We start from the raw sequence: 24,651 nt of genomic DNA on the forward strand, positions 1-24,651 counted from the left end.
GCCTGCACTCCTTGCGATGCAGCCCAGGATGGGGTTGGTTTCTGCGCTGCAAGCGCCCATTGCTGACTCATGTTGAGTTTTTTATTGTTGTTTATTCTGCCTTTTCTGTTTTTGGTATCGTCAAAGGCTGCAGCAGGGGGATGTGGACCTGGTTCTGCTGTGTAGCCAGGCCAGTTGAGCTGGACTGAGCTGATCCTGTAACGGATGTCGCTGCAGCGTGCGAAGGGGAGGAACGTGTAACTGCTGTGCCACTCTGGGCATCTCTGCTCTAACCCTGCCATTCCTGTTCAGCAGCCAGACCCCATTCGGATGGCTGGGGTAGATGATGTCTCGGTGTTTTCACAGGAAACAGTTGTGTCCACATGGACTTCTTTGCTTCTGAGTGAAACAGGGTTTGGTTTGTCCCCTTAGGAGCCCTACTACGTCCGCTGCATTAAGCCCAACGATAAGAAGTCACCACAGCTTTTTGACGAGGAGCGTTGCCGACACCAAGTCGAGTACCTCGGCCTTCTGGAGAACGTGCGGGTCCGCCGGGCAGGCTTTGCCTACCGCCAAACCTACGAGAAGTTCCTGCATAGGTGAGGATGGCGCTGGTGAGGGGCTCGGTTTGTGGGACACCTGGGGTGCTGGGATGAGGTGTGGGATTGGGCTGCTCCCCTGGCATGAAGGGTGAGCATGGAGTCCTCTGAGCTCTGATCCTCACGCCTGAGCACAACAGTGGGGGTGTTTGGTTTGGTGTCTGCTGTTGGGCACCATGAACCGTGGGTCTGACGAGGGCTCTGGTCGCCCTCTGGTTTTGGGGCAGCACACGTGTTGAGGGTGCACGTGTGGGACTCGGGTTCAGCTTCTGTTCACACAGAACCACAGAATGTCAGGAGTGGGAAGGGATCTGGAAAGCTCCCCCAGTGCCACCCCTGCCAGAGCAGGATCACCAGAGCAGTCACACAGGAACACGGCCAGGGCTTTGGGTGTCTGCAGACAAGGAGACTCCACAACCTCTCTGGGCAGCCTGGGCCATGCTCCATAACCCTCACACTCACAAACTTTGTCCTCATCTTCAGGTTGAACCTCCTGTGCTCCAGCTTGGGACCATTGCCCCTTGTCCTGGCATTGGCCATCCCAGAGCAGAGCCTGGCTCCTTCCTCCTGACACTGCCCTTTCCCAATGGATCCCCAGGAATGAGGGCACCCCTCAGTCTGCTCTGCTCCAAGCTCAAGAGCCCCAGCTCCCTCAGCGGCTCCTCAGCAGGAGATGCTCCACGCCCGCCAGCATCTTTGTGGCTCTGCTGGACTCTTTCAAGCCAAAACCAACTCTTTCTGTTGTGCTAAAACTCATTGCCTGTATTTGTCTGTGCAGCAGGAACGTGTAATGAGGTTCTTCCCCAGAGCATAACCCAAAAACCAGAGCTAATTAACCTCTGTTTTCTCTCTGAGCACTAATTGTCACAGCAATGGAGACAGGCAGACGCTGGGCGTTGTGGGAAGCGCTCGATGGCGCACAGGGACACGTGTGCGCAGGAGTAAACCTCTGGACTTTCAAACTGGAAGTCTGGAAAAGGAATAGTAATGTGACCCCATTAAAACATGGTTTTGATACTGATTGCCCTCTTAATTCCTGCCAGACTTGCGACAAATGAAGTGTTTTAGATTGAAATCTGTCTTATGGTTCAGTAAATTAGCCTGGGTAGTAAGAATTCAACCTCTGCTGATGAAATAGTGAATTGATTTTGACTTCTGCTATTGAACCAGGTGAGAAAAAAGCCCTGAAGGTAGAAAAAATGGAAACTATTTAAGTAGATGGGATGTCACATGTCAGAAATGAAGCGCTCTTGGCAGATCTTTGCTGTTCACAGTGGAGATTTGCCTGGATATTTTGCGATAGCTGAAGTAGAAGGAAAGGGCCTGGCTCCCTGAACGCAGCCTGCATTGTGCTGTTTGGCCCTGGAATACTGTGAGGTAGTTGCTGTCTCATGTCTGTGATGGGAAATGAGGTAAAGCACAATTGAGACCATTAATAAATGTCCTTTGCAAGTGTTCCTTGAAATTAGGAAAGCTTTTACTTGAGCTCTGAGCAAACCAGTCTGCCCTTACCAATTTGCAGAAAATAAGATCTACATGTTCAGTTGTGTGCTCTCTTGGTAGCAGCGTCTTCCAGCTGGGTGAAGTGCGCGTCAGGGCCGCGCGTCTTGAATAGACCTGATGCATTCTTTTAATGCAATGTGTAACTTATGCTATTAAAAAACGCTGGATTTTGGTGCGTGGGGCAGGGGCTGAGCAGTGCCTGCGAGGCACGGGCTGCCTGTGAGCGTAACCCAACACTCGCCCCTATTTGCAGCCCATGGTAAACTTGGCCCATACGTGACACAGCGCAGGCTGAGGGGAGGGTCCGGCCCCGCCACACATGCAGACCCGATGCTCGTCAGTAAATCTGGATCGTTTGGTCGCTCCCAAGAATCTGAGAAGAGGGAGGCGTGAGCTCTCGTAGCAACCTCGTGCGTGCTGGGTGTTTCCACAGCTCAAAGTGCAGAGGAGAGGAGGGAGAAACAGAGGGGGTTGATGTAGAGGTGACCTTGAGAGCTGCGAGATCCCCAGAGGGGAAGGGTTGTGGGGTCACCAAGCAGCTGGATTTGGGGTTCTGCCTCGCTATAACCAGCAGCACCGTTGGATTTTTGACTTGCTGTGGCATCCAGGCTGCAGGGAAGGGGTTGGTGACCACGCTGCAGTGCCGTGGGAGCCACCAAAGGACACCAGGACGTGGCACCGCCAGTCCCAGTGGTGAGAGGGAGGTGAGGGAGAGGGCCGTTTGCCTCTAGAGGTCTTTAAACACCAGAGCCTTTGTTGATGTTGTAAAGAAGGAAGACAAGTCAATATTTCCAGTTTTTTACATCTTATCCCTTTTCTTCCTGGCCCCATCGGCGGAGCAGCCCAGTTCAGTAACACCCAGGCTGGCGCTGATGCTCTCCTTGCCTGCTGTTGTTTCTCCCCACTGTAAACGTCTCAAGGTGGAAGATTTTCCCCGTGAATTAATCACTGCAGGAACATTTTCCTTATGAGAACGGGAAAGAGAAACCAGTGTGAAATATTTATGTCCCGTGTGTGTGAGGGCAGGGACGCTTCTGCCGAGTGTAAATGCTGAGTCTTCTGGTGCGAGTCCGAGCAGGGTTTTTATGCTCCCTGTTCCATTTAGCAGTAAATCCCTCGTGGCCCTGATGCTGTTCCCTGCTTGGGCTCAGCGTGCACCCCCTTTTTTGATGGACGAAAGCGCTGGGGTGATGGGTTTCCCTTGGTGACTCCTTCAGTGCACCCTGTCCCCAGTCAAACTGGTTTGTTGCTGCGCCCATTTAATAGCAGCTGAAAACTCTGAAACGCTGAGATGGATGCTTGGCTTGAAACGTGGGCTTTTAAACAAAGCAGTGGTTAAGATTGCTGCGTGCCTGTTTTATTTAGAACACGAATGCGGGCGCTATTACAGTGAAAATGCCTATTAAGTTTGTGATGATGTCCATAAATCTTACGCAGAAAACGCGTTGTTGCTTTTTTGCAAACCCAACCAGCGCGTTGCGAGGCTGGCAAATCGTCCAGAGCAGAGCCTGGTGTGGTTCTTCTGGTGTTTTATTTGTGGTGGTCGTAGTGTTATAGTCATGAGAAAATCCCGGCTGATTAAAGTAGGTATTTGTTTTAGCAGTAGAGCTAAAAGAGCATTTTGACATCTACAAAGTTAAGAAGGGACTGCAGGATATGTGTGTACAGGTGCCTGGAGTGGGATATGTGTGTGCAGGTGCTTGGAAAGGGTACGAGAAGAATAGGCCGTAACTTTTCTTTTCTCTCTCTACGTCAAAAATCATATAGGGGTAATTCAATGTCTGATGGGTGATAGTGGGGAACCAATCAAGGTGAGCGGCAGAGTAAAAGATGATCATCTTATGCACGCTTATATGATTTTGCTTTGTTAAAAATGTACACATGGGCTGTGAAAATGTATGGGTGCTGGAGCACAATTAGAGGAGCTTCCCCCTGTGCGTCCCCAGCGCTGCAAAAAAGAAGTCCCTGCTCATCTGCAACTGTGCAGATAAGTTTTTCTCGTCGTGATTGAGACCCCGTCAACATCAGTGCCAAGCTGCGTTCCCTCTCATAGCACAAAAGGAGTTTGGGAAGCAAAGACTGAACAGCAATGTCAACATCAGTGCCAAGCTGCATTCCCTCTCATAGCACAAAAGGGAGTTTGGGAAGCAAAGACTGAACAGCAATTAGAGGTGGTGGTGCTTGCACAGAGTGGCAGCCAACTCCGTGCTGTGTTGGTAAATAACAGAATTTATCAGAAACGGCAAACAAAATGAGGAAGAGAAAACGATTTGCAGGTTTAGATGTGGTTTTTTCTGACAAAACAATCTCTGACGGTTGGCTTCTTGTGCAGGGTGGGAGCAAAGCAAAGCTTTTCTTCCTGGCAGAAGTATCTCAAATGGTGTGCTGGAAGTGGGGATAACGGAGCTGCCGAGTCCATGGGGAGGCCATGGGGAGGTTTGGGTGCTGGTGAACTGAGCTCCTCGTGATGTTGTTCATTCAGCGTCTCACAAAATCCTGCCTCTCTCGTGTTCATTTTCCTTGCATTTTGAGGATCACGATTCCTACACAGGATGTCTTGAGGCTCCTCTACCTGTAACCAGTTTTATTAGAACTTAGGTCATAACTATTTCTAAAACGGGTTGAAATTTGGCTTTCTTGAGAGGTTGACAGGTTTCCATTTGTAACTCCAGGTACAAGATGATCTCGGAATTCACTTGGCCAAACCACGACCTCCCTTCAGACAAGGATGCTGTCAAGAAGCTCATCGAGTGCCATGGCTTTCAGCACGATGTCGCTTATGGCAAGACCAAGATTTTCATCCGCACGCCTCGAACGCTCTTCACCCTGGAGGAGCTGCATGCCAAGATGCTTGTGAGGATTGTCCTCTTCCTGCAGAAGGTAAAGCTTGGTTTACTGCATCAAAAACTGGCTTCAGATGCCTTTGCTCCCTTTTCGGGCTCGCTTGCTCAATGACAGGTCTGCAGCTGGTTGCTGCTTAACTTTTTGGAAGCTCTTTCAGTTTAAAGTAGGTGTGCTGCAGTTTTGGTGCGGTGTGACGGACCGTGAGCTGTAGGACTTGTGAGAGTATTTGGTATTGCTTAAAAACCTTGCTCCCTACTCTAGTGGTGTGTGTAAGGCTGGTGTGGTGGTTGGACTCGATGATGTTGACGGTGTTTTCCAACCAAAGCCGTTCCTGAAGTGACGTCTCACTGAGGCTCCTCCTTCAGACAGAAGCCACCAAACAGCAGGAGGCACAATTTTGGCAGCAGTTTTGTTGTTTTTTGGGAGTTTGCTGGCCTTTCCTTCAGGTGCAAACTTCCCAGCTCTGTAGGCTGGGCTGTGGCCTGCACTGGGTGGGAGGACAGCAGGGCTAAAGGGTTTTTGCCTCTAGAAGGTGAGTACCTGGTTAGGAAAAAACGGAGCAGCGCCCTGGCTCTGTGTGGGATTTCACTGTAGTGGTTTTGTGTGGCATGCTGGATTATATCTCAAATAACTGCTGCTTCGGGGGCTTCTCTAGTGATAGTCAGCAAAAATGACAAGTTAAATTCCTGGTGATCATTGGCCTATGGCTTCTCAACCCTCCCTCCCCTATTTTCTCCTTTCCCTGGAGCAGAGAAGGACTCACACAGGTCTACATGGAGATGTCCTTCTCTTCTGCACCAAGTAGTGAAATGGGATGCATGGAGTCATCTTTTCATTATTTCTCCCTGAGAAATCTTTCTTGTGATTCTCATTGACCCAATAAAGACTTGAAGGGAAAAGACAAGCTAAGTGCTCAGGTCTCTGAAGGTTTTGGGGAGGACTGGGTGGCCACAGCTCCTTTTCTGGAGCTCAAACCCCTGCCGTGCTTCACCTCCATCTCTCTTTGCACTTCCTGGGTGCTCTGAAACGCTGCCCAAGTGATGGAGAGGAGCTCTTCAGAGTCTGGAACCTGAAGCTGAAGTCAGTCAGCACTGATGAATGTAAAGGCTCACTAAACAGCTCATCGGCAGAAGGGCGGGTGTGGGGTTGATGTCTGTAGGTCTGTGAGGAGATCCCTTGCACAGTGTTGAATCTGCCTAGAAAACGCGTGCGTTTTTCTTCCGTTTCCTGCGTTTCCCCTGTGTCAGTGTCAGGTCTCATTCTCTGCTCCTGTGCTCCAGCCTGAGCTGCTGCCGGCAGATGGGGCCGCTGGGGGCTGGCGGTGCTGAGAACAGGCAACACAATAAAACCTAAATCAGAGTCGGGGGCTGAGGAGGCCTTTCCTCTGCTCTGGAAACATCACGGCAGTTTTGCCTCTGTCTTAATTCCCGTTCTCAACTCGCTTCAATTGTTCGTTAAAAACTCCCATGAAAATTTAATTCTTGCTCCTTTTTCCCGGCTTTAATTTCGCCTGTGAGCATCAAAGGCTGAGCGAGGTGAACTGTGATTACATCTGAAAGGAAAGAGGGAGATAAAACTTGATTTATTTTTTTAAAATCATTGAGCCTTCTGCTGCATTGGAGTTCCTCAAATTTGACCCTAGGAAAAGACAACTGGAGAGGAAATGTGGTGTTGTGACGACAGGCGCTTGTGTGATAGGAGCTGAGGGGAAGTAAATGAAGGCGTAGCCGATCGCAGGCTGGGGTCCAGTCCCGTTTTACTTTGTGCAGGAATGATTTTAAATGAAGGATCTGCATTTAGTAGTTCTGTTCCGTGGTAGTTTCAAATGTCTGTCTCCATTTCTAATGATGCCTATTTTGTGGCTCAGTGCTCTCATATAAATCTCAAGCCTTTCCAAATGACAGTCAGTCGTTATTTTAAGAGCTTCAGCCTGTGAGTAACCCTCAAAATAACCTTGGTTCCTTTGTTTAATATCCGTAAGAATTCCCTGCTTGTGAGTTTGGTTAAATCGAATTAAAACTGACTTCCAGTCTAAGTAGGTAATTTGACTTCCTTTTGTTCCACCTCTCCTGGACATCTTCTCCTTTACCTTCATCTTCAGGGCTCCTTTACTTTCTGTGCTAAATGCTAGTGGGATTCCAGGCTGTGATTTTACTTCAGCCCAACCCAAGTCAGTAGGCAGATGTGATGTGATTTAACCACGGCAACTCGCCAGCTCCAGGAGAATTTAGCAAGTGAGAGCTGTCTGCTGTTAGGAAACCCACAAGGCACGGAAACATCGCTGTCAGAGCCAACTGCAAGGGTCATTTTAGAAGCAGCAGCTGACAGCATCGCTTCCCTTTATGCGGTGCTTTGGGTTTATTTACTATACCTGTGGTCTTGCATCTCTACAATTCTCTTCCTGAATGCAAATGGAGCAGCCCTAATGTTAATGATAATTTAATAAAAAATAGAATAAAAAGCTGCCGTAAAACTCCGTTGCTTTTTCTGCCCTTGGAAGCATTCCCACGTATTCATTAGCTTTGCAGAGCAGTGCTTTGTTCGAGCTAAAAAAGCCCGGGCAGCCAGCACGTGCGGCATGCAAAGATGCTGTGTCTTGTCAATATAATTTAGTGCCCTATTTCAGTGTAATTTTATCAGACCGCTACAGCTGCATACGGTAATCGCTTCGCTAAATCTTTACTGCCTAATGCAGAGGAAGCAAGAATCATCCTTGCCTTGCAGCCCGGCTCCTCCTTGGACACAGAGGCCCCCTGAGCCTGGGGGTGGGTGCGTTGGCTGGGGGCAGCGCTGGTCCCAATGCGTGATGCGGGCATCCCGCCATGGGCATCCCACTGTGGGCATCCCACCACGAGCATCCCACTGTGGGCATCCCACCATGGGCATTCCACCATGGGCATCCCACCGTGGGCATCCCACCACGGCCCCATGGTCCAGCCGTGCCCATCATCCCCAGCAGCGCGCGTTGGGTTTGCAGAGGCTGCTCTCGGGAGAGCTGTCGCTCGCAGCCCCGCGGCTGCCATCACCATGGCAACATTTCCCAAAACCCGGCGGGGAAGAGCAGAAAAAGAGAAGCGTGGCTGACTTGTCATCATTTCATGTTTCACCTTCCCTTTCTTCTCCATCCGCATGAGTCCTTGAAGCGCGCTGCGCTGGGGAGCGTTGCCCACACAGGGAAGCTGTCACGCTGACAAAGGAGGCGTTTTCACGTCCGATTAGGGGTGATCAGCGCTAATCTGGTGAGGGCTTTGGTTCAGCGACCCAAAGAAAAGGTGATGCAGTGCATTTACCATCCAGACTGAAGGCATTTACCATCTTGAGGGAATGTGGTCGTGAAGTTTCGAATATGAGGGGACTGTTGGTCTGCCAGAGGGCAGGAGGAGGCTGCAGAGGGACCTGGCCAGGCTGGGTCTGAAGTTGAACAAGACCAAGTGCAGGGTCCTACACTTCACCCACCACAACCACCACGTGCAGTGCTACAGACTGGGGGAAGAGTGGCTGGGGGGCGGCCCAGCAGAGAGGGGCGGGGGGGACTGGTTGACAGTGACTGAACGTGAGCCAGCAGAGTGCTGCTGGCCCCAAGGCCGATGGGATCCTGGCCTGTACCAGGAACAGTGTAGCCAGCAAGAGCAGGGATGTGATTCTCCCTTTGTACTCAGCACTGGTGAGTTCTCACCTCGAGTACTGGGTCCAGCTCTGGGCCCCTCATTTCAAGAAGGATCTGGAGGTGCTGGAAAGTACTTTTCATGGAGAGTGTGATCGGGCGTTGGAATGGCTGCCCAGGGAGATGGTGGAGTCCCCATCCCTGGAGGGGATGGATGTGGCACTCAGTGCCATGGTCCGGTCGATGTGGTGGTGTTAGGTCATGGGCTGGACTTGGTGATCTTGGCTTGAGCCCCTTCTCTCTTCCCTACCTCGTGGATGATGGTTTCTGTTAAGCGGAGCAACAGAGTGAGCGTAGTTCAGCTGACTCATGAGAAAAGAGAAAAGAGCCTTTAGTAAATGAAGCAGCTCTTCCCACTTGCAGTTTGTGTGCTCTGTAACGTGATCTCTGAGAGTGGGGAGGCTTTGATTTAAAGCCGTTTGCCTCAGACCTTTCGTGGGATCCAAACGTCGTTGAATCGGGAAAGCGCGGGTCACAAACTGGGGTGTGCAGGAGCCGTGTGTGAATATCAACCCCTTCGCCATCGCTGTGCCCTGCGAGGAGACGACCCCTTTCAAAATCAGTCAGGAACGGGATCATTACAGGTTGTGTCAGCTTTGGGCGTTCGTTCGACCCGCGACGCCTCTGAGGGCCCCGTGAGCTCCCGCCCTGCGCAGCTCCCGCCCTGCGCTATCGACTTCGGTATTTAACGTCCTTCCTTTAAAGCTGCGCAGGAAGGGCCCGTGCCCGGGTGAATTTGTGGCGAGGGTTTGTTCTTTTCTCCTGGGTTTGGGTGCCTGGAGGGCAGCCTGCGCTCGGGCAGCCTGAAACATTGATCACGCAGCGAGGGAGGCCTGGTGGGAGGTGGGCAAGAGGAAAGAGCTTTCCCGAGGCTGAGTCAGTGGCAGAACTGCTCAGAAATACAACGCTGCTGTTTAATTTAGACGAGCTGGGTTTGTCTGCTGAATCCTGGGCATTTGTGTGCTTGCTCGGGTGTTTCCATTGCGGGCCCTGTGTGTTTTCTTCTGCATTCACATCTAGGTCAGATCTAGATTATCCCTTTGCCATGGAAGAAGTGCAGGCAAGGCCAGCTCTGCTCTGCTGGGTTCCCCTGTGCTCTGATTGTTTTCTTTTCCTTCTTCCTTTTGTTTTATCCTTTTTTTAAGGGGAAATTCTGATCTTAGAAGCAGGCTGCAGTCTGCAAGTGAGCCTATAATGCCCGGGTCCATAGATTCACAGGAGCACAGCCTGGTTTGGGTGGGAAGGGACCGCAAAGCTCCCCCAGGCCAACCCCCATGGACAGGAACACCTCCACCAGGAGGATATGGGATCTGTATTATGGGATTTGTGTTCTGCTGGGGTGATGGACTTGAGCTGCGTTAGGTTTCTGTAATCTTAGAAACTTTGCTAGAGGCTCCTTGAGGTTTTGAAGCTGATTCTAAAGGCACGTCCAGATCTCCTTTTCCCGTCATTTGAATTTTAATTTATTAAATTTTAATCAAAAAACCACGTGAGTTAATCATCCTTCAGAAGACATTTCGGTACTCCCCATAAGATCAGGTGTGACTGTTGGTGTGGATGGATGCTCTGGGGTTTTCTGTGCAAGTCCCAGTTTCAGAAGCTGCTGAAGCAGCTGCGGCACTGGGAGGAGTGGGAGCATCACTGGGATCACTGAGCACCCGGAGCCGTGTGGGACCTGTCTGGATCTGGAGCCTTTCATGGTCCCGGTGGTCACAGAAGGAGTGAAGAGGCTGTGGTAAAACAACAGCAAGGAACTCTCACTGGAAGCAGCCCTGGAAATAAATCCTCTTTGTTACGGTCAGGACTTTGGACTGAATTTCTTGTATTGTTTGTTTTCCAACCTTTTCCTTTATCTCTATCCATCCCCCCAGCTCTTTATTCAGAACTTCACTTGCCTTCTTAATTTTCCTTCACCTGGCCTTTAGGGGAGGACAAAGCACAGAAGAGAAGGCAGAGGCGTGGGAAGAGATGAAGAGAGAGCGTGGGTGGGGGAAACGATGATGGATGATTTGTTGTTTGGGTGGTTGTATTTTATTTTTAAAGCCTAAAAACCCCTGTTTGTTTCCATTGCCAACATAACCATAGGAAGATGTCTCTGCTCTTGAGTCGTTCATGGCTCATGGTCCTGTTCCCTGTGCACACGCTGTGAGGCCAACACCGCTGCTGGTCACCCCCCTCCTTGTACCCTGCCTTGTCTCCGTGGGCAGCTCTTTTTGGAGAGGATGGGGCTGTTCCCATAGAGTCACTTGGGTTGGGAAAGTCCTTTAGGATCATCGAGTCCAGCCATGCCCTGGCCACCACTGACCCACGTCCCTCAGCCCCTCATCTCATGGCTTTTGAACCCCTCCAGGGATGGGGACTCCACCACTGCCCTGGGCAGCCCCTGCCAGGCCCTGATCGCCCTTTGGGGAAGAGATTTCCCCTCAGATCCAACCTCCCCCCCCCCTGCCACAACTTGAGGCCATTTCCTCTCGTCCCATTGCTTGTTATGGGGAGCAGAGCCCGACCCCCCCTCGCTACCCCCTCCTTTCAGGAGCTGCAGAGGGGATGAGGTCTCCCCTCAGCTCCTCTTCTCCAGTTGAACCCCCAGCTCCCTCATTGCTCCCCAGCATTTGGCTGCTCCAGACCCTCCCCAGCTCCGTTGCCCTTCTCTGCCCACGCTCCAGCCCCTCAATGTCCTTTTTGGGGCCCAAACCTGACCCCAGGATTGGAGGTGCGGCCTACATGGCGTCTCTTGGTCTCTAGATGCCGCGCTAACTTACGACAAGATCAATCGGAGCCTGCTTCTCAGTGTGACACGCTGAAAATTGTCATCAAACAAGCGTTTCTGCCAGCCTGGCTTCCTACGGGTTTGTCCTGACACCGCTTCGCTGCCAGTTCTCTCTGATCTCCACCGCATCCTCCCCTCGTGACCCGCACACATCTCCACCTCCTCACCCCTGAAGTGCTGCCAGCTCCTCCTGGTGCGCTCTGCCCGATTGCCTTGGCCCGTGTGGCTGTGCCTGGCCAGGAGCTTTGCTTGTGCTGGTTGGGATTTGGAGATTAAAGAAGGCAGATGGCTCCTGAGCTCGTTCTGAAGCGTTTCCAGCAATGTCACTCTAATTTGAGGCTTGCCCCGCTCTGCTGTTGATTTTTCCTGAAAGATCTATGGACTTGCCTCTTCGAGTCTCCTGTTCCTCTGTCACGTTCGGTTGAAGCTGGCGAGAGAGCCAGAAGATATCAGGGCAGTCTCAGCAGGTCAGATGGGGACAGGGTTATCTTTAGTCTCATTTCTACGGGAAACCAGGTTAAGCAGAAGCAGAAGCCACAGAACGGAGGCATAGGCAGCGTCATTTTTAGGAGGGATGGGGCAGGGCACTGCGAATTCCTCCCTGGCAGTGCCCAAGGCCAGGTTGGACGGGGCTGTGAGCAGCCTGGGCTGGGGGAGCTGTGACCCCATGGGGGTTGGACTGGTGGGGTTTGGGGTCCCTTCAACCCAAACCAGGCTGTGGGTCTCAGATGCGTTTACCCCATCCTTGCAGGGTTAAGTCCAACCCCAAAGCTGCTCACTGGTGGTTGAGTTTCAGAAAGGTGCTGCATGTCAGTCCTTTCAGAGCTGTGTGTGGAAGTGGCTCGGGCGTTATCTGGGGTTCAGAGGGACAAAAGCAAGCAGAATCCTGGATGCACAGACCCCCTTTTGGGATTTGGCACGAGGGTCTCCTGTATTTGGCCGTGGCTCTGCTGTTGTCCTCCAGCGTGTAACAGCAAAGCAGCTTTTGCAGCGTGACAATCTGTGTAGGATATCTGCTAAATGCCACGGCAAACTGAACACTGCAAATTTGGGTTTTATTTGGGGTTTTTGTGGGTTTTTTCCATTTCGCAGCGCTCAGTGTTGAGTTATGAACTGGAGGTGAGGAGGAGGAAACAGAAAAGCACATTGGGAGTGGTAGCGCTTGCCCAGTAATGAGGATGGGGTGTGCTGGTAGGAAACCCCACAGCATCCTCGCTTGTCTTGTGTGCGATTCTGACCCCCTGCTCACAACCACGCGGTGCAGAGCGGCTGCTGAGCGAGGGCTTGGTGCTCTGACAGCGCCTGGTGTGGGTCTGGGGGGTCCGTGTTTCTGGAAGAGGCTGTGACCATCAGGCACGCAGCTTGCCCTGGCAGCCCGAGCTGCTGCTGGAGCGGTTTAAGCAGAAACGAGCCCTGTGGTTGACAGAAAAAAACCACCGAGCCAAAATAAACCGAATCGATTTTTAAAACGTTGATGCCCCATTCACTGGGAGAAGTTTGTCCTCGTCTTTGACTTTCTCCTGGCTTTTGGGAGGAGCTGCTGTTGTGGCCATTAGGAAGGGCCTTCCTGGGGGTGAGGTTATCGGGTTGTGACAACTCGATTTGAGGCCGTGCTTTTCATTAAGAGTTTGCTGCTGGCGCGCAGCCCAGGGCCGCGCTCGGCTGGCTAACGGGATTTGGACGGTGGTGTGTGTGCAATTGGGGTGCTCTGTGCCATGGAGCCGGCATCGGGGCAATCTGGTGCAGCGCCTTTGTGCCACGGCTGGTGCAGAAAATCACCACAGCAAGAGGCATGGAGCCGAACCAGGGCCTTGTTCTGTTTCTACAAAGAATTCAAACTGGTTTTGGGGGGAAAAAAACCTGGCAAAGTGGTGCTCTGAAATGTCTTTAGCAGCTCACACGAATGTCCTGTGCGTGTTCTTCGTTTGAGACCCTTCGTAACGCTCAGGAGCTGCGTAGCTGCGACTGGAACCCTGTGTTCCTTGTTTCGATTCTTATTAAATTAGAAAATGAGAAGTTGGAAGTAGGAATTTTACCCAGTTCATCACGTTTACTGCCTGTGTGCTCCTTTGGTGTTTAAGTGGCTCAAGCAATCCAGGTCTTGTACCCTTTTCTTTCTGAAAAGAGCACGAATTACTCCAGTATTCTTTAGATGCTCGGTTATTTTATTTCAGGTGCTGATTCTGTGAAGCTCGCGCCGTTTCTGAGTCTGGTTTGTGCTCAGACGTAGAAACACCAGGTTGAAATCGCTTTGGGTGAAACCCAGGCCCTGTACAAGCCAGTTGTAGCTGGTGGCTTCAGGAAGCCCTGGGTACCTCGGGAGCTGTGATGCCCACAGTGTTAAATTGCAGCGTTCTTGTATCTCTTGGTGATCTGCGGGTGGTGTGGAACTAACACTGCAATTATAACTGAGTGTGCTGAAGGGGACTGCTAAGAGCAGCGTATGTGCTGCAGAGGATGCTGCTTTCCCTCAATCTGTCTGATGGTTTTGAAGAATTAATGAGGAAGGAGCTCTGGATGATTCTACATGAGCAGTGTTGAGGTTTTCATGCCAGTTCAGCTCACGCTTTCCCTTCCCCTGGTTTTGTCTGTCTGTCCGTGCAGGAGCTCCCTGCTCTTACCCTGCCCTTCGCTGTCCCATGTCCTGCCTCTTCCCTTCGACCACCGAAATACCTCTGTTCCCACACCCTTAGGAGAGCGGCTGGGGCCTGGTAAGGAGCACATTGGCTTTGGTCACTTTGCATACGTTGAGTTGTTCCCCTGGTCCTTGCTGTGCTTCATCTCCCTGCACTTTGCTGCCCAGGCTCATTTCCTCCTCCTCTCCCTCCCATGGTGCAGTCCAGGAGTGCGCTGGGCTCCGGCTGCTGCTCAGCCATGTGGGACTTAGGAGCTATGGTTTGGCCTTCACCACACCGAGCGTTCCCTGAGTGGGCAGAGCTTTACCTATTTTGAGGACCAGTTTGTATCTTGTGTTGCAGGCACTGGACACGATAAAATACCAGTGAGGGGCTCAGCCGACTGTTGGGCAGCGCTGTGTAGGGTCGTGACTCTGTCCTGGTGTGACCATGAATGTGTTTTATGGAGGATCAAATGCACCGGTGAAGTGGGGGCTGCTCAAGTGACCCCCCAGGCTCTGCCACAGCCGTGTGGGTCGTGTCTGTTGTCAGCAGGAGATGTCCCACACAGCACAGTCAAAGGAGGTCGAGGAGGCGTTGGTCCTCGGCTGTTGAGGGGTTTGGGACCCAAAGGCTTTCTTTCCTTTTGGATTTTGAGTGTGGAGAGCAGAGCAGCCCCTCACATCTGCTGCGCTGCCTGCTGCTTGTAGCTTTTCTCAGCCACATGGCAGGATTATCAGTAAAGCTGTCGAGAGAACCTTTGACATCCGCTTCATAAAGCGAACATCGCGTTGGAAATTGCCTCAGGTAATTAATTAATTCTTCTGTAAATAGAAGGCTTGATACGCATCAATGGTGCTAGGGGATGTTTCTCAAGAGGGAAATAAAACTCTCTGGCAGGGCCTGTAGCGAGCAGTGAAGCACTCTTCATGTGCAGGAGGCTCGTTATCCTTCCAGCTTAATTCTACAAGGAAACAAGAATACAGTCTTCATCGTGGCGGATGATATTAGAGGGAAAGTACAACCGCTGATGAATGAATCCCTCAGGGACCTGCACGTCGGCTTGAGAGCGCTCTGGTCACAGGACAGCAGCATCCCAAGCTGCCCAGCATCGTCGTGCACGGGCGCTTCAGGTCCGGGATGGTTTGGGTTGAAGGGACCTCCCAGCCCCCCAGTCCAACCCCCATGGGGTCACAGCTCCCCCAGCCCAGGCTGCTCACAGCCCCGTCCAACCTGGCCGTGAGGTTCCTTAGATATTCCCCAAGCTGTCTGGGTTTTTTAATCAGAGTTTTTTAATCATTTCTCGATACGCTGGTAAACGCGGTGCTTTCTCAGTGATGTTTTAATTGCATTTGGTTGGCACAGAACAGTCACTTCCTTTAAAGTAAAACTAACGTGGATTTCAGCAGTACAGGAGGAGCACAGAGATCAGATCTATTGCTCAAACCGTGTTCTCCGCTGTCTCTCAGGTTTGGAGGGGCACCCTGGCTCGCCTGCGCTATAAGAGGACGAAGGCTGCCCTGACCATACTCAAGCATTACCGCCGCTACAAGGTGAAGTCCTACATCCACGAGGTCGCCCGGCGCTTCCACAGCGTGCGGCAGATGAAGGATTACGGCAAACACGTGCAGTGGCCCGCTCCTCCCAAAGTGCTGCGCCGCTTCGAAGAGGCTCTGCAGGCCATTTACCACAGGTACCAATGAAACCTCCTGTCTTGTCAGTCTGACCTAGGGGAGCAAACTGCTGCTTGTTCCATGCAGACTGCGGAAGTCACTGAAGAGCATTCGCTGGGTGTCACAGATGGAGGTGTCAGTGGCTTTTGGTACCTTTGACCAGGCAAATAATTATCACAGAATCACTTGGTTGGAAAAGACCTTTAAGATCACCGAGTCCAACCATAACCTATGTGTTATTCTATAATTACTCTGTTTCAAAGATTTAGCCAGGATGAGCATTGTCTTTTCTTCCTTGGCCCTTTTCTGGTTGGTTTCAAAAGAAAAGAGCAACTGGTTTCAGATGGTGGGGGAGAGAAAAGGAACCTCTTTGACTTCGTCAAGACTTCTTATAGCAAGTCAGGACTTTTCTGCAATAGAATAAGCAATGTTCTGCTCTCTACCCATACACTGTGTGCAGAAAAGGTGTTTTGTACCTTTATTACAACCTGCTAATGTGTCTTTTTCTCTGCTAAGTTGTAGCTAAAGCGGTTACACTTGCAATTTGATAAATGATGACTGCTGCAAGTCACTGAGCAAATGTTGAGGCCAAACTTTGTGAGTGTGAGGGTTATGGAGCATGGCCCAGGCTGCCCAGAGAGGTCGTGGAGTCTCCTTGTCTGCAGACACCCAAAGCCCTGGCCGTGTTCCTGTGTGACTGCTCTGGTGATCCTGCTCTGGCAGGGGTTGCACTGGGGGAGCTTTCCAGGGCCGTTCCAACTCCTCATATCCTGTGGTTCTGAGATGTGCCAGTACTTGTCTTCTGGGCACGGGACGGGGCAGTTGGAGATGATGTGTGCCTTTAACACGGTAACGAACGTTCCCAGCTTTGTCAGTGCAGGAGAAGGACGCCGTTGTACCCCAACATTTACGGTCTGGGGGTGTCCTTGTGGCGCTGCTCTGGCAGAAGCAGCCCTCGCTGCCGCTTGGGGCTGTGGAACTGATGCGGGTGTTCTGGCAGGTGGAGAGCAGGCGTGCTGATCCGCAGCGTCCCGCCTGAAGTGCTACCTCAACTGAGGGCCAAGGTTGCGGCCATGGAGGTGCTGAAAGGTCACAGAGCTGATATCGGCCTCCAAAGAGCCTGGGAGGGGAACTACATCGCGCTGGTGAGTACAAGCGAAGGGATCAACAGCACGGCTGGGCTTGGGTGGCTTAGATTTGAAAAAGTGACTGTTGGTTTCCTGGGAGGGAGAAGCACTTTGAAATTTCCACTATAAATGGGTTTGCGTATCTTCAGAGTCTTTGACTTCTGCTGCGCTAGGAGTGATTTTTCTGAATGCTAAGCCTAGCTTGAGCATCACAGGCAGCATTACAAGACAATGAGTAATGCCATCAGCGGGATCAGGCGGCCAAAGCTAGGAAAGCAGCCGACGTAAAACTGAAATTCCAGCTCTAATGGGATGTAAAGAAATAGCACAAAGTGAAAAAGAACAAAGAAATCCTCTCTAGGCAAGTTGCAATGCTGCCTTTGACCCCGTCCTTCCTCGAAGCGCTTTGTGTCGTTGAGGCTTTTTTGTTTGCAGAAAGCCCATAAAACTCCACGCGCTCTGCGAGGATCAGAGGCTGGAGGGAGCCTTGGGTGGTGCTGCTGCCGTCCTCCTCCCCAGCTGCCGCGGCGTCACCGACCCCTTTCTTCGGCGCTCGAGAACGGTGACGTGCCTGTCTGTGCTCTTTCAGAAACCAGATAACCCCCAGACCACCGGCTCCTTCATCCCCGTGGCCAACGAGCTGAAACGGAAAGACAAGTACATGAACGTCCTCTTCTCCTGCCACGTCCGCAAGGTACCCGGCGTTTGCCAACACGCAACCGGGGCGGGGAAACTTCTCATGGTTGAGGTGAAATTCTGGGGAGCCGAGGGGCAGGAGGTGATCCTGGAGAGGCTTTAGCAGGCGGCAGCTCAGAGCCACCCTGCTTCAAGGAACGTTTCCCTGGAGGAGGTTACAAGGCAAGTGGATGTCGTGCTTAGGGACATGGCCTCATGGCTGGTTCGGTGGATGGACTTAATGATCTTGAGGGTCTTTTCCAACCCAAACCATTCGATAATTCTACGATGATCAGTGATTTTTGGAGGGGTACTTAACTCCGGGCCTCTTGCAGCAGAGGGTGCTTTGTGTGAGGGGCTGCTGTGGCCTCGTCACGTTGTAGGCATGAATAAATTCACTTGCTTCTGTGTAGCTGGCGAGGTTTTTTTTCACAGCAGAATGGGCTTTTTCTGTTAGTGGTTGGAAGGTTTAAAAAATTAACTACAAAAATGTGCCTGCATGATTTTTTTATGGGTCGTTCCTAGTGATCTAATGATGCTGGTTAGAAGTGTCTGTCAGGAGAGCGTGTTTTGAAGCTCGCAAAGCCAACAGACAAAACCAGGTTCAGTGACAGGCCGGGGCTGCTGATGTTCAAGAAGCTGCATATTCCTTTTATTTCTATAAAAATGTGCTATTGTGGCTTGCCAGAAGTGGAGCATGAGCGTGATTACGGTTTATGATCCTGCAAATGTTCCATTTAACAGCAACAGCAAAATTGGTTTTGCGGCATGAAAATCTCACTTCGTAGCAGAGCACTTTGGTAGGGAGTTACTTGGTTTATACAGCAGCGATTTGTGTCTATAAGAATAGAAATCTCGTCCTGCTTCCCAAACACATAACATGTCAGTGGAATATTCTGTTGCTTTGAGCAGGCAGGAGCATGGTTCGTAGCTGAACGGGTGGTTCGGGTGGGTATTGGTGAGTATTGTTGGGATTAAAGGGGGATCGAGGGAGTCTGGCCCCAGAGCTCCTCTTTGCAGCGGTTTGGCTGGAACCCCCATTGCAGCCAAGGACGTGCAGGAGAATTTCCCCCGGCTTTTTTTCGACTTGAGGCTGAAGCCAGAGCGATTCCTCTTTAATTCGTTGAAGGAAGTTGTTCCAAATGGTTGCTGTTTCTGGTTAAACCGGAATAATTGTGAAAACGCAATATTCGGTTATTAAAGATGAGATTATAGGAATTGCTTTGCGTGGGAGGGGAACGGCAGTGAGGGGAATCACTGGGGGATGTGTGTGTGTCTAATACACCCATACCCGCTGTGGGGCTTCATTTTGCTCACCATTATGCAATATTTAAGCACTTAAGTCCTTATTCTCTCGCTTGCTCCTGGTTCAGCTTTGCAGGACAATCTCCTGCATGGGCGCAGGGTGAAGCAGGTTTCTGAAGCGCAGCCCCGTGTGTTACCCTGCGCAGGAACGTTGGGCAAGTGGCCCAGCAGTTCTGGTTGGTTTATGGTGTGTGAAGACGTCCTCGAGCGTACAAACAGGCCTGGCCTCTGTACCTCCTGGTACTGCCTTTACTTGTTGGAAAAGTCCATTTTCTGCTGGGGTAGAATAGGAGCAGCTCTGCTCTGACAAATGGATTAAATCATTTCAGCGTTGCTGCAACTTCTTGGGATCTTTATGGTGTGTGTGAGCCTGGCCGCTGCCGTGCACCTCCCTGGTCAAACCCAACAGCAAATGACCCTTTCAGATCCACCCTCTTTCGGAGCAAACCATTTCTCTTCTTTCTCATGTGGACAAGAAAGGTCCAGGCAAGCCTGAAGTGAAGCAAAGGGGAGCAGACAAACAGGCCTGAACTTCGGGAGGTTTGGCATTTCAAGATTTACCATTTCACCTTCCAACCAGGTCACTTCCTCAGCTCGTCTGTTGCGCCTCGCGTTTGGACATGGGATTTGCAGACCAAGCACCAGTGTGAACGGTTGCAGAGCCTGCGAGCGGCTCCGTGTTTTGACTGCGAGAACGCGCTATGGAAGCGGCGTCAGCCTTTTGCTCCTCACGTAAAACCATTCATGTCCTAAGCTGTCTTTTGAAAACAAAGGTGTTTCTCTTGTCCAAAGCACAAGCTGTGCTGTTCTGCCTCTTACCCAAAAGTTTGAGGGTCAGCTTTCAGTGCTGTGGTGGGGAAACGCTTCATTCTGCCCTTCCTTTTTTAAAAAAATGAATCATAAATCGAATCTGCCTCGGTGGTCAGAGCATTTGAAAGGGAGCGGCTTTCACCACAGGGATCTCTGTCAGATTTCTTGTGCTAAACCTGCTCGGTTGTGGATTTGCAAATTGGCCGTTGCTGTTTGGCTCTCAGCTGAAATTTGGCTCACGCGATGCTTTAGCAAGGGGCCGGAGAGCGAGCTACAGAAATGCAAACGTCATTAATTACCAGGTGATTTCATTGCTTCCCCTAAGTAACATTCTCTGACAAATCATCAGTCCCCAGAGGGAGGCTGCTTGACTCCATCTGTGGCGTGTTTTCGTGATTCAGCTTCTTTGGGGATTCCTGAGCAAGAGCTGTGCAGTTACTGAAGGTGCCGCTGGTAAAGGGCGCGCTTGGAGCTGAGGCAAATGTTGAATCTCTGGAGCAGCATCAGGCGTCCCTTGCGGCTTTCAGTGAGGTCCCAAATCGTCGTGAAGTATTTCTTGGCTGTCACCAGCAATGTTAGGAGTCTGCACTTTAAAATTTACAGATAATTACACTCTTAATACACTTTTTTCCTTGGAAAAACAAGGAATTCAAAGGATGAGGTGGCTGGGCAACGTGAATAGACACGAGTCGAGCCTGGAGTTCACGTATTTAAAATGTCTATATGTAGAAATGACCTGTGAGGTGTTTGCTAACCAGTGAACTCTTTGAGGCAGGTTCTTGGAGCTGCTGATTGACGTTGCCGTAGCGGAGCCGAGGAGGTGATCCCAGCTCCTGCAGCCACGGAGCTGCTCTTGAAGTGCTGCTAACGCCTGCTGAGGCTTTTGCTTCAGCTTGAGTGCGCGGGGGCTTCGTTTCGACAGCTTGAGATGAATAATAATGGGTGAGTCCGTTTGGACCCGAGTTCCTGTAGCTTTTTATATAGAAGGGTCCGTGAAGAGACTTTGAAGTCTTGCTGATGGGAGGCGTGCGCCTGCTTTCTCGCAGTAGGCATAGGTAGAAGGAGGTCATTTCTGCCTGTGGAAAAATACATCTTTCCTGAGCATTGCGGCGCTCTTCATTTTGTTTCAAAGAGAAATATTCAATGTTTTCTGCCTTGGGAAACCAAATGCATATTTCATGCATACCACCAGATTTTGTTGTATCACCTAGGAAACAACAGCTTCTCTCTTACTATTATTTTTTTGTAGAATAAGCCTTTTATTCCCACTTTCTCCCTTGTTGTTTGTGGCACCGCGCTCCCCTGGGAGGACCACATCCTCCAAAACCCGGTGCCCTGCGGCGTCCTGAGCCCCCTGCAAAGCTCCTCTGGAGATTTTTTTCTGCTAGGGGCAAGACTTTCGTTTTTCCCCATAAGCTCCTCAAGAAGCTAAATTGGGGCTGATTCGCATTTGGATCAACACAGATATAAATAAAAGATGCCCAGAAGGTGCAGAGAACACAATGCTGGGGAGGGCGGCTCTCCGGGAGGGGGTGAGCCGTGTCTGGGAACAGAAGGCCTGTCTCTACTCCTGCAAAAGCTGAAGAGTGACGGCATTTGCCGTGGTGCTGGCGCTTGGCCGACTCCTCTGTGCGCGCTTCCCAGAGTGACTTCTGAAAACCCAGCGTGTGTTATTTACGTAAACACGGCGTAGATGCACGGGGCACCTGAAGCAAAGCTTGGGTTGCTTGGAAAGAGCTCGGAGAGGACCATGAGTCCTGGAGCAGCCTGAATTTGCTTCTCCCATGAGATAAGTGCTGGACTTCTCCTCTGGTGCATCTCTTCCAGCTGGATTTATTGTTCAGCACGAACACTGAAAACAGTGCTTAACCACACAGAAGAAGTGGAGTGTCGAAGATTTATGATATTACATTGGCCTTGCAGAAGCTGGATGTGCTTTCCATCCCCCCTTCCTGCTGCAGGACCCTCTGCAGTGGGGTGGGTCTCGGGGAGGTCTCCCTCTGTCACCATGGGCACGGCCAACGCGGAGGACGTTGTGATGGGAACAAGAAGCAGGGTCATGGCAGCGACCAGGTGGTGTTGTCAGACTTTAAAGACTTTTTTGGGAACCATGGCCACGTGGAGCTGAGGGCTGGGGGGAGAAGATGATGCCCTTGAGACTGGAGAAGCCTTTTCTTGAACTCCATGAGGTGCTGTCAGCTGCGCTGCCAAATCGTGGCTTGAGGAGCCTGTGCTCAACAGCTCAACGTGTGGCCCCGCGCACTCCTAACCTACTTTCTCTGGGCCATTCAGTGTTTCATCGCCTTGACTTTTTTTCCTCCCATTCATCTGCTTCCTAAAATAATCCCAGTTATTCAGCATCTCTTCCTGGGAGATTTTCCAGGCCCTCGGTCGTGTTCTTTACCTTCTCTGACCCAGTGGAGCCTCCTTCGTGTTCCCCATCCCCGTGCTCACGCAGTGCCCCAAGCAAGACCATGGCCCCCAGGTCATTATCTCCCATGATTTTCCACACGCTGACGCCTTGCACGTTTCCAGCTGCCTGGCGTGTTTGTGCCAGGATCTATCCAGAATCATCTGCAGGTCCTTTTTCCAGGTTGGTGCTGTTAATTCAGAGCTGTCCTGTAGCTCTGCAATTTGCATTTCCTGCCTTCATCTGCTCTGAACTTCTCCCCTCTGCTGCCTGCAGATATCCTGTGTATATAGGCCTGAGGATATTTAAGTTCTCCTGACTTAACCTAGGAAAATCCTATTTGTGTTCGCCCACCTCGTCACATCTCACCCTTGCCCACCCTTCCCAGCTGGTCAATAAACGTCCCAGTGGCTGTGGTACTTCAGTGACTCCAGTTTCACCTCCTTGAATAGTTTCTGCTTTGTGCCCTGCTTTCTGCTGGATCTCCCCCACATCAGATGTTGCTGTGAAGGTATCTTACATCCTTTGACCGACTACACCTTTAATAAACAGCTGCATCGTTTTGCAGTATTTTTTCAGAGGTGCTTATGTGGCGTTTGACAGCAGCGTTGGTGTTTGGCTTTGTCAGGTACTGGAAGGTTGCTGTTACCAGAGACCTCTTTGGCGGCCAAAAATTAATTCAGAATAGTAGACATGAGTTCAGAGTGCCAGAATACCTAGGATTGAGAGAAATTATATCATTATGTGACCACTGGATGTGATTTGGGCCTTGCTGGGACTTTGCATCCCGGGCTGGTGCTTCAATAATCTCCTCTCCCATTGCTCTCACTACAAAGAAACAGGGTGCATGAACTGCAGCAGAATACTGGGACGTGGGGCTCTGCACGTGGCTGCACACATTGCTGCCATCCAGCAGTTAATTTTACCTTACCAGAACTTAAATATAACTGGTGTTTTTTTGTTTAAAAGGTTTAGGGTTGATCCACACACAAAACCCCATAAGTACACTGCAAGATGGAGCTTATTTTCCCCATCCCCTGAGTGGCTGCTCATGCAGACAGTAGCCAAGGTGGATAATGCTGTGTTTTGAGTCCAAATTAAAGTGAACCAACCTCTTGATCGTGTGTAATGTTAACCTGTGAGGGCTGGGACAGACGTACGCCGATAACCTCAGGGGTTACAGGTGATGACACAGTGGTTTGCTTCAGCAGGTAACTAATGGTTCTTTCCTGGGTTATAGCGTGTGTCTGTCAGTGGTCTTAAATGTACAGCTGTAGAGCCCAGTGGCAGCATTAAAATATTAAGATATTAATGTTTCCCAGCGGTGACACCAAGCTGTGTTTGCTGAACTGATAGAAACGCTCAGAACACGTCAGCTGCTGTGCATGGGCTGCTGAGCCCACGGAGCGATTTAGGAGGGACGGGACCTCAGGTCTGTGGTCCAACCCTCCCCCAACCTACGTGATCCTGTGGTTCTCCAATTTCTTGCGTTTCCCATTTGTAAAATGGGATTACGGGGTCCAGCTTCCCCGTTCACTCTTTCAGGATTTTGGAGAAAACCTGGTTAGGAGCTGTGTGAGTTTTGTGTGTTTGCCACTGCAGTTTTGAGAGTTTGGGCCTTTGCTGTGCGAGTTTTGTGTGTTTGCTGCTGCAGTGGTGTTCTCCGTGCTGTTGTGGTGATCAGTGGGACTGAAAATCCACTTCTTTCCAGGTGAATCGCTTTAATAAGGTGGAGGACAGAGCGATCTTCATTACTGATCGACACCTTTATAAGATGGACCCTATGAAGCAGTACAAAGTGATGAAGACCATCCCCCTCTATAACGTAAGTACAAGGGCTGGGGAGTCTCACCTTGGCTCCCTTAGTCGTGGGCAGTGCTCCTACTGTTTAGCTGTGTTTTCACAGCCACAGAATGGAAAAAGATCTTGGTTTACAATTTTTAATGTATTTAATGCCTTTAAAACAGTTACAGTGCAGTTATCATGTTAGCTTTTAACTTCAGTGCATGAAATCAAGGCTAAAACCCAAACTGCTCGTCGCGCTCTCTTCTGCTCGTCCCTCTGCGTTACCTTTTATTTGCTGCACACTTGGCCCCACAAGGGGGTTAGCATTTCACAGCAGCTTCTGACACAGTTCCCGTGTCTCTGGGGGTTGGTTTGATCCTTCCTGCTGCGTTTGAGTTGATTTATTTTATTTCATATTGGTTCATGTTTAATGTAAATCTTACCAAGCTAAATTGGGCATTACAGTGAGGAGTGTGGCCTTGGGGGTGGCAGAGTTTAGCTGCCAGGGACAGAGCAGCAGATTAGCACTGGTAGGAGAGGGGATGGGGAAAATGTCTCTTCTGCATCCCTGTGTGTGGATTCGACTGCTGGTTTGTTCTCCTCAGCCCGAGGTAGCACTACCACGGTTATCTCAAACCTACAGAACCGGGCTGGCGTGCTTGGAAGAGCCGTACACAAATCGCTTGGGACGTTTGCATTTGGAGCAGTAATAAATCTGGCAGCCCCACGTTGCTAAAAGAGCCAAGATGGGGTTAGGGGAACGGTAAAATCCCATCTGGATATCCAGTCCAGTGAAGGATGAGCGCGGGCTGCGCTCCTCTCCTGCCTTCCTGGCTGGGCACCCACCACATGGGTGGTGAATGGTGAATGGAGCTAAACCCAGTTGTGACCA

General features: G+C 50.9%; 1 protein-coding gene across 1 annotated transcript; it reads left to right on the forward strand.

Annotated features, from left to right (window-relative positions):
* Positions 1 to 411: 411 nt before the first annotated feature.
* On the forward strand, positions 412 to 23,799 carry LOC104543604 (unconventional myosin-Id-like; the record flags this gene model as incomplete). The annotated part of the gene is made up of 6 exons (XM_010188252.1): positions 412 to 578; positions 4,754 to 4,961; positions 15,444 to 15,667; positions 16,648 to 16,792; positions 17,364 to 17,468; positions 23,686 to 23,799. Coding segments are annotated over 6 exons (963 nt in total), but the record flags the coding sequence as incomplete, so codon positions are not given.
* Between the last annotated feature and the right edge of the window lie 852 nt (positions 23,800 to 24,651).

This window comes from Mesitornis unicolor, unplaced genomic scaffold (genome assembly GCF_000695765.1).
Source record: "Mesitornis unicolor isolate BGI_N332 unplaced genomic scaffold, ASM69576v1 scaffold12967, whole genome shotgun sequence".
In the NCBI taxonomy this organism is placed as follows: Eukaryota; Metazoa; Chordata; class Aves; order Mesitornithiformes; family Mesitornithidae; genus Mesitornis; species Mesitornis unicolor.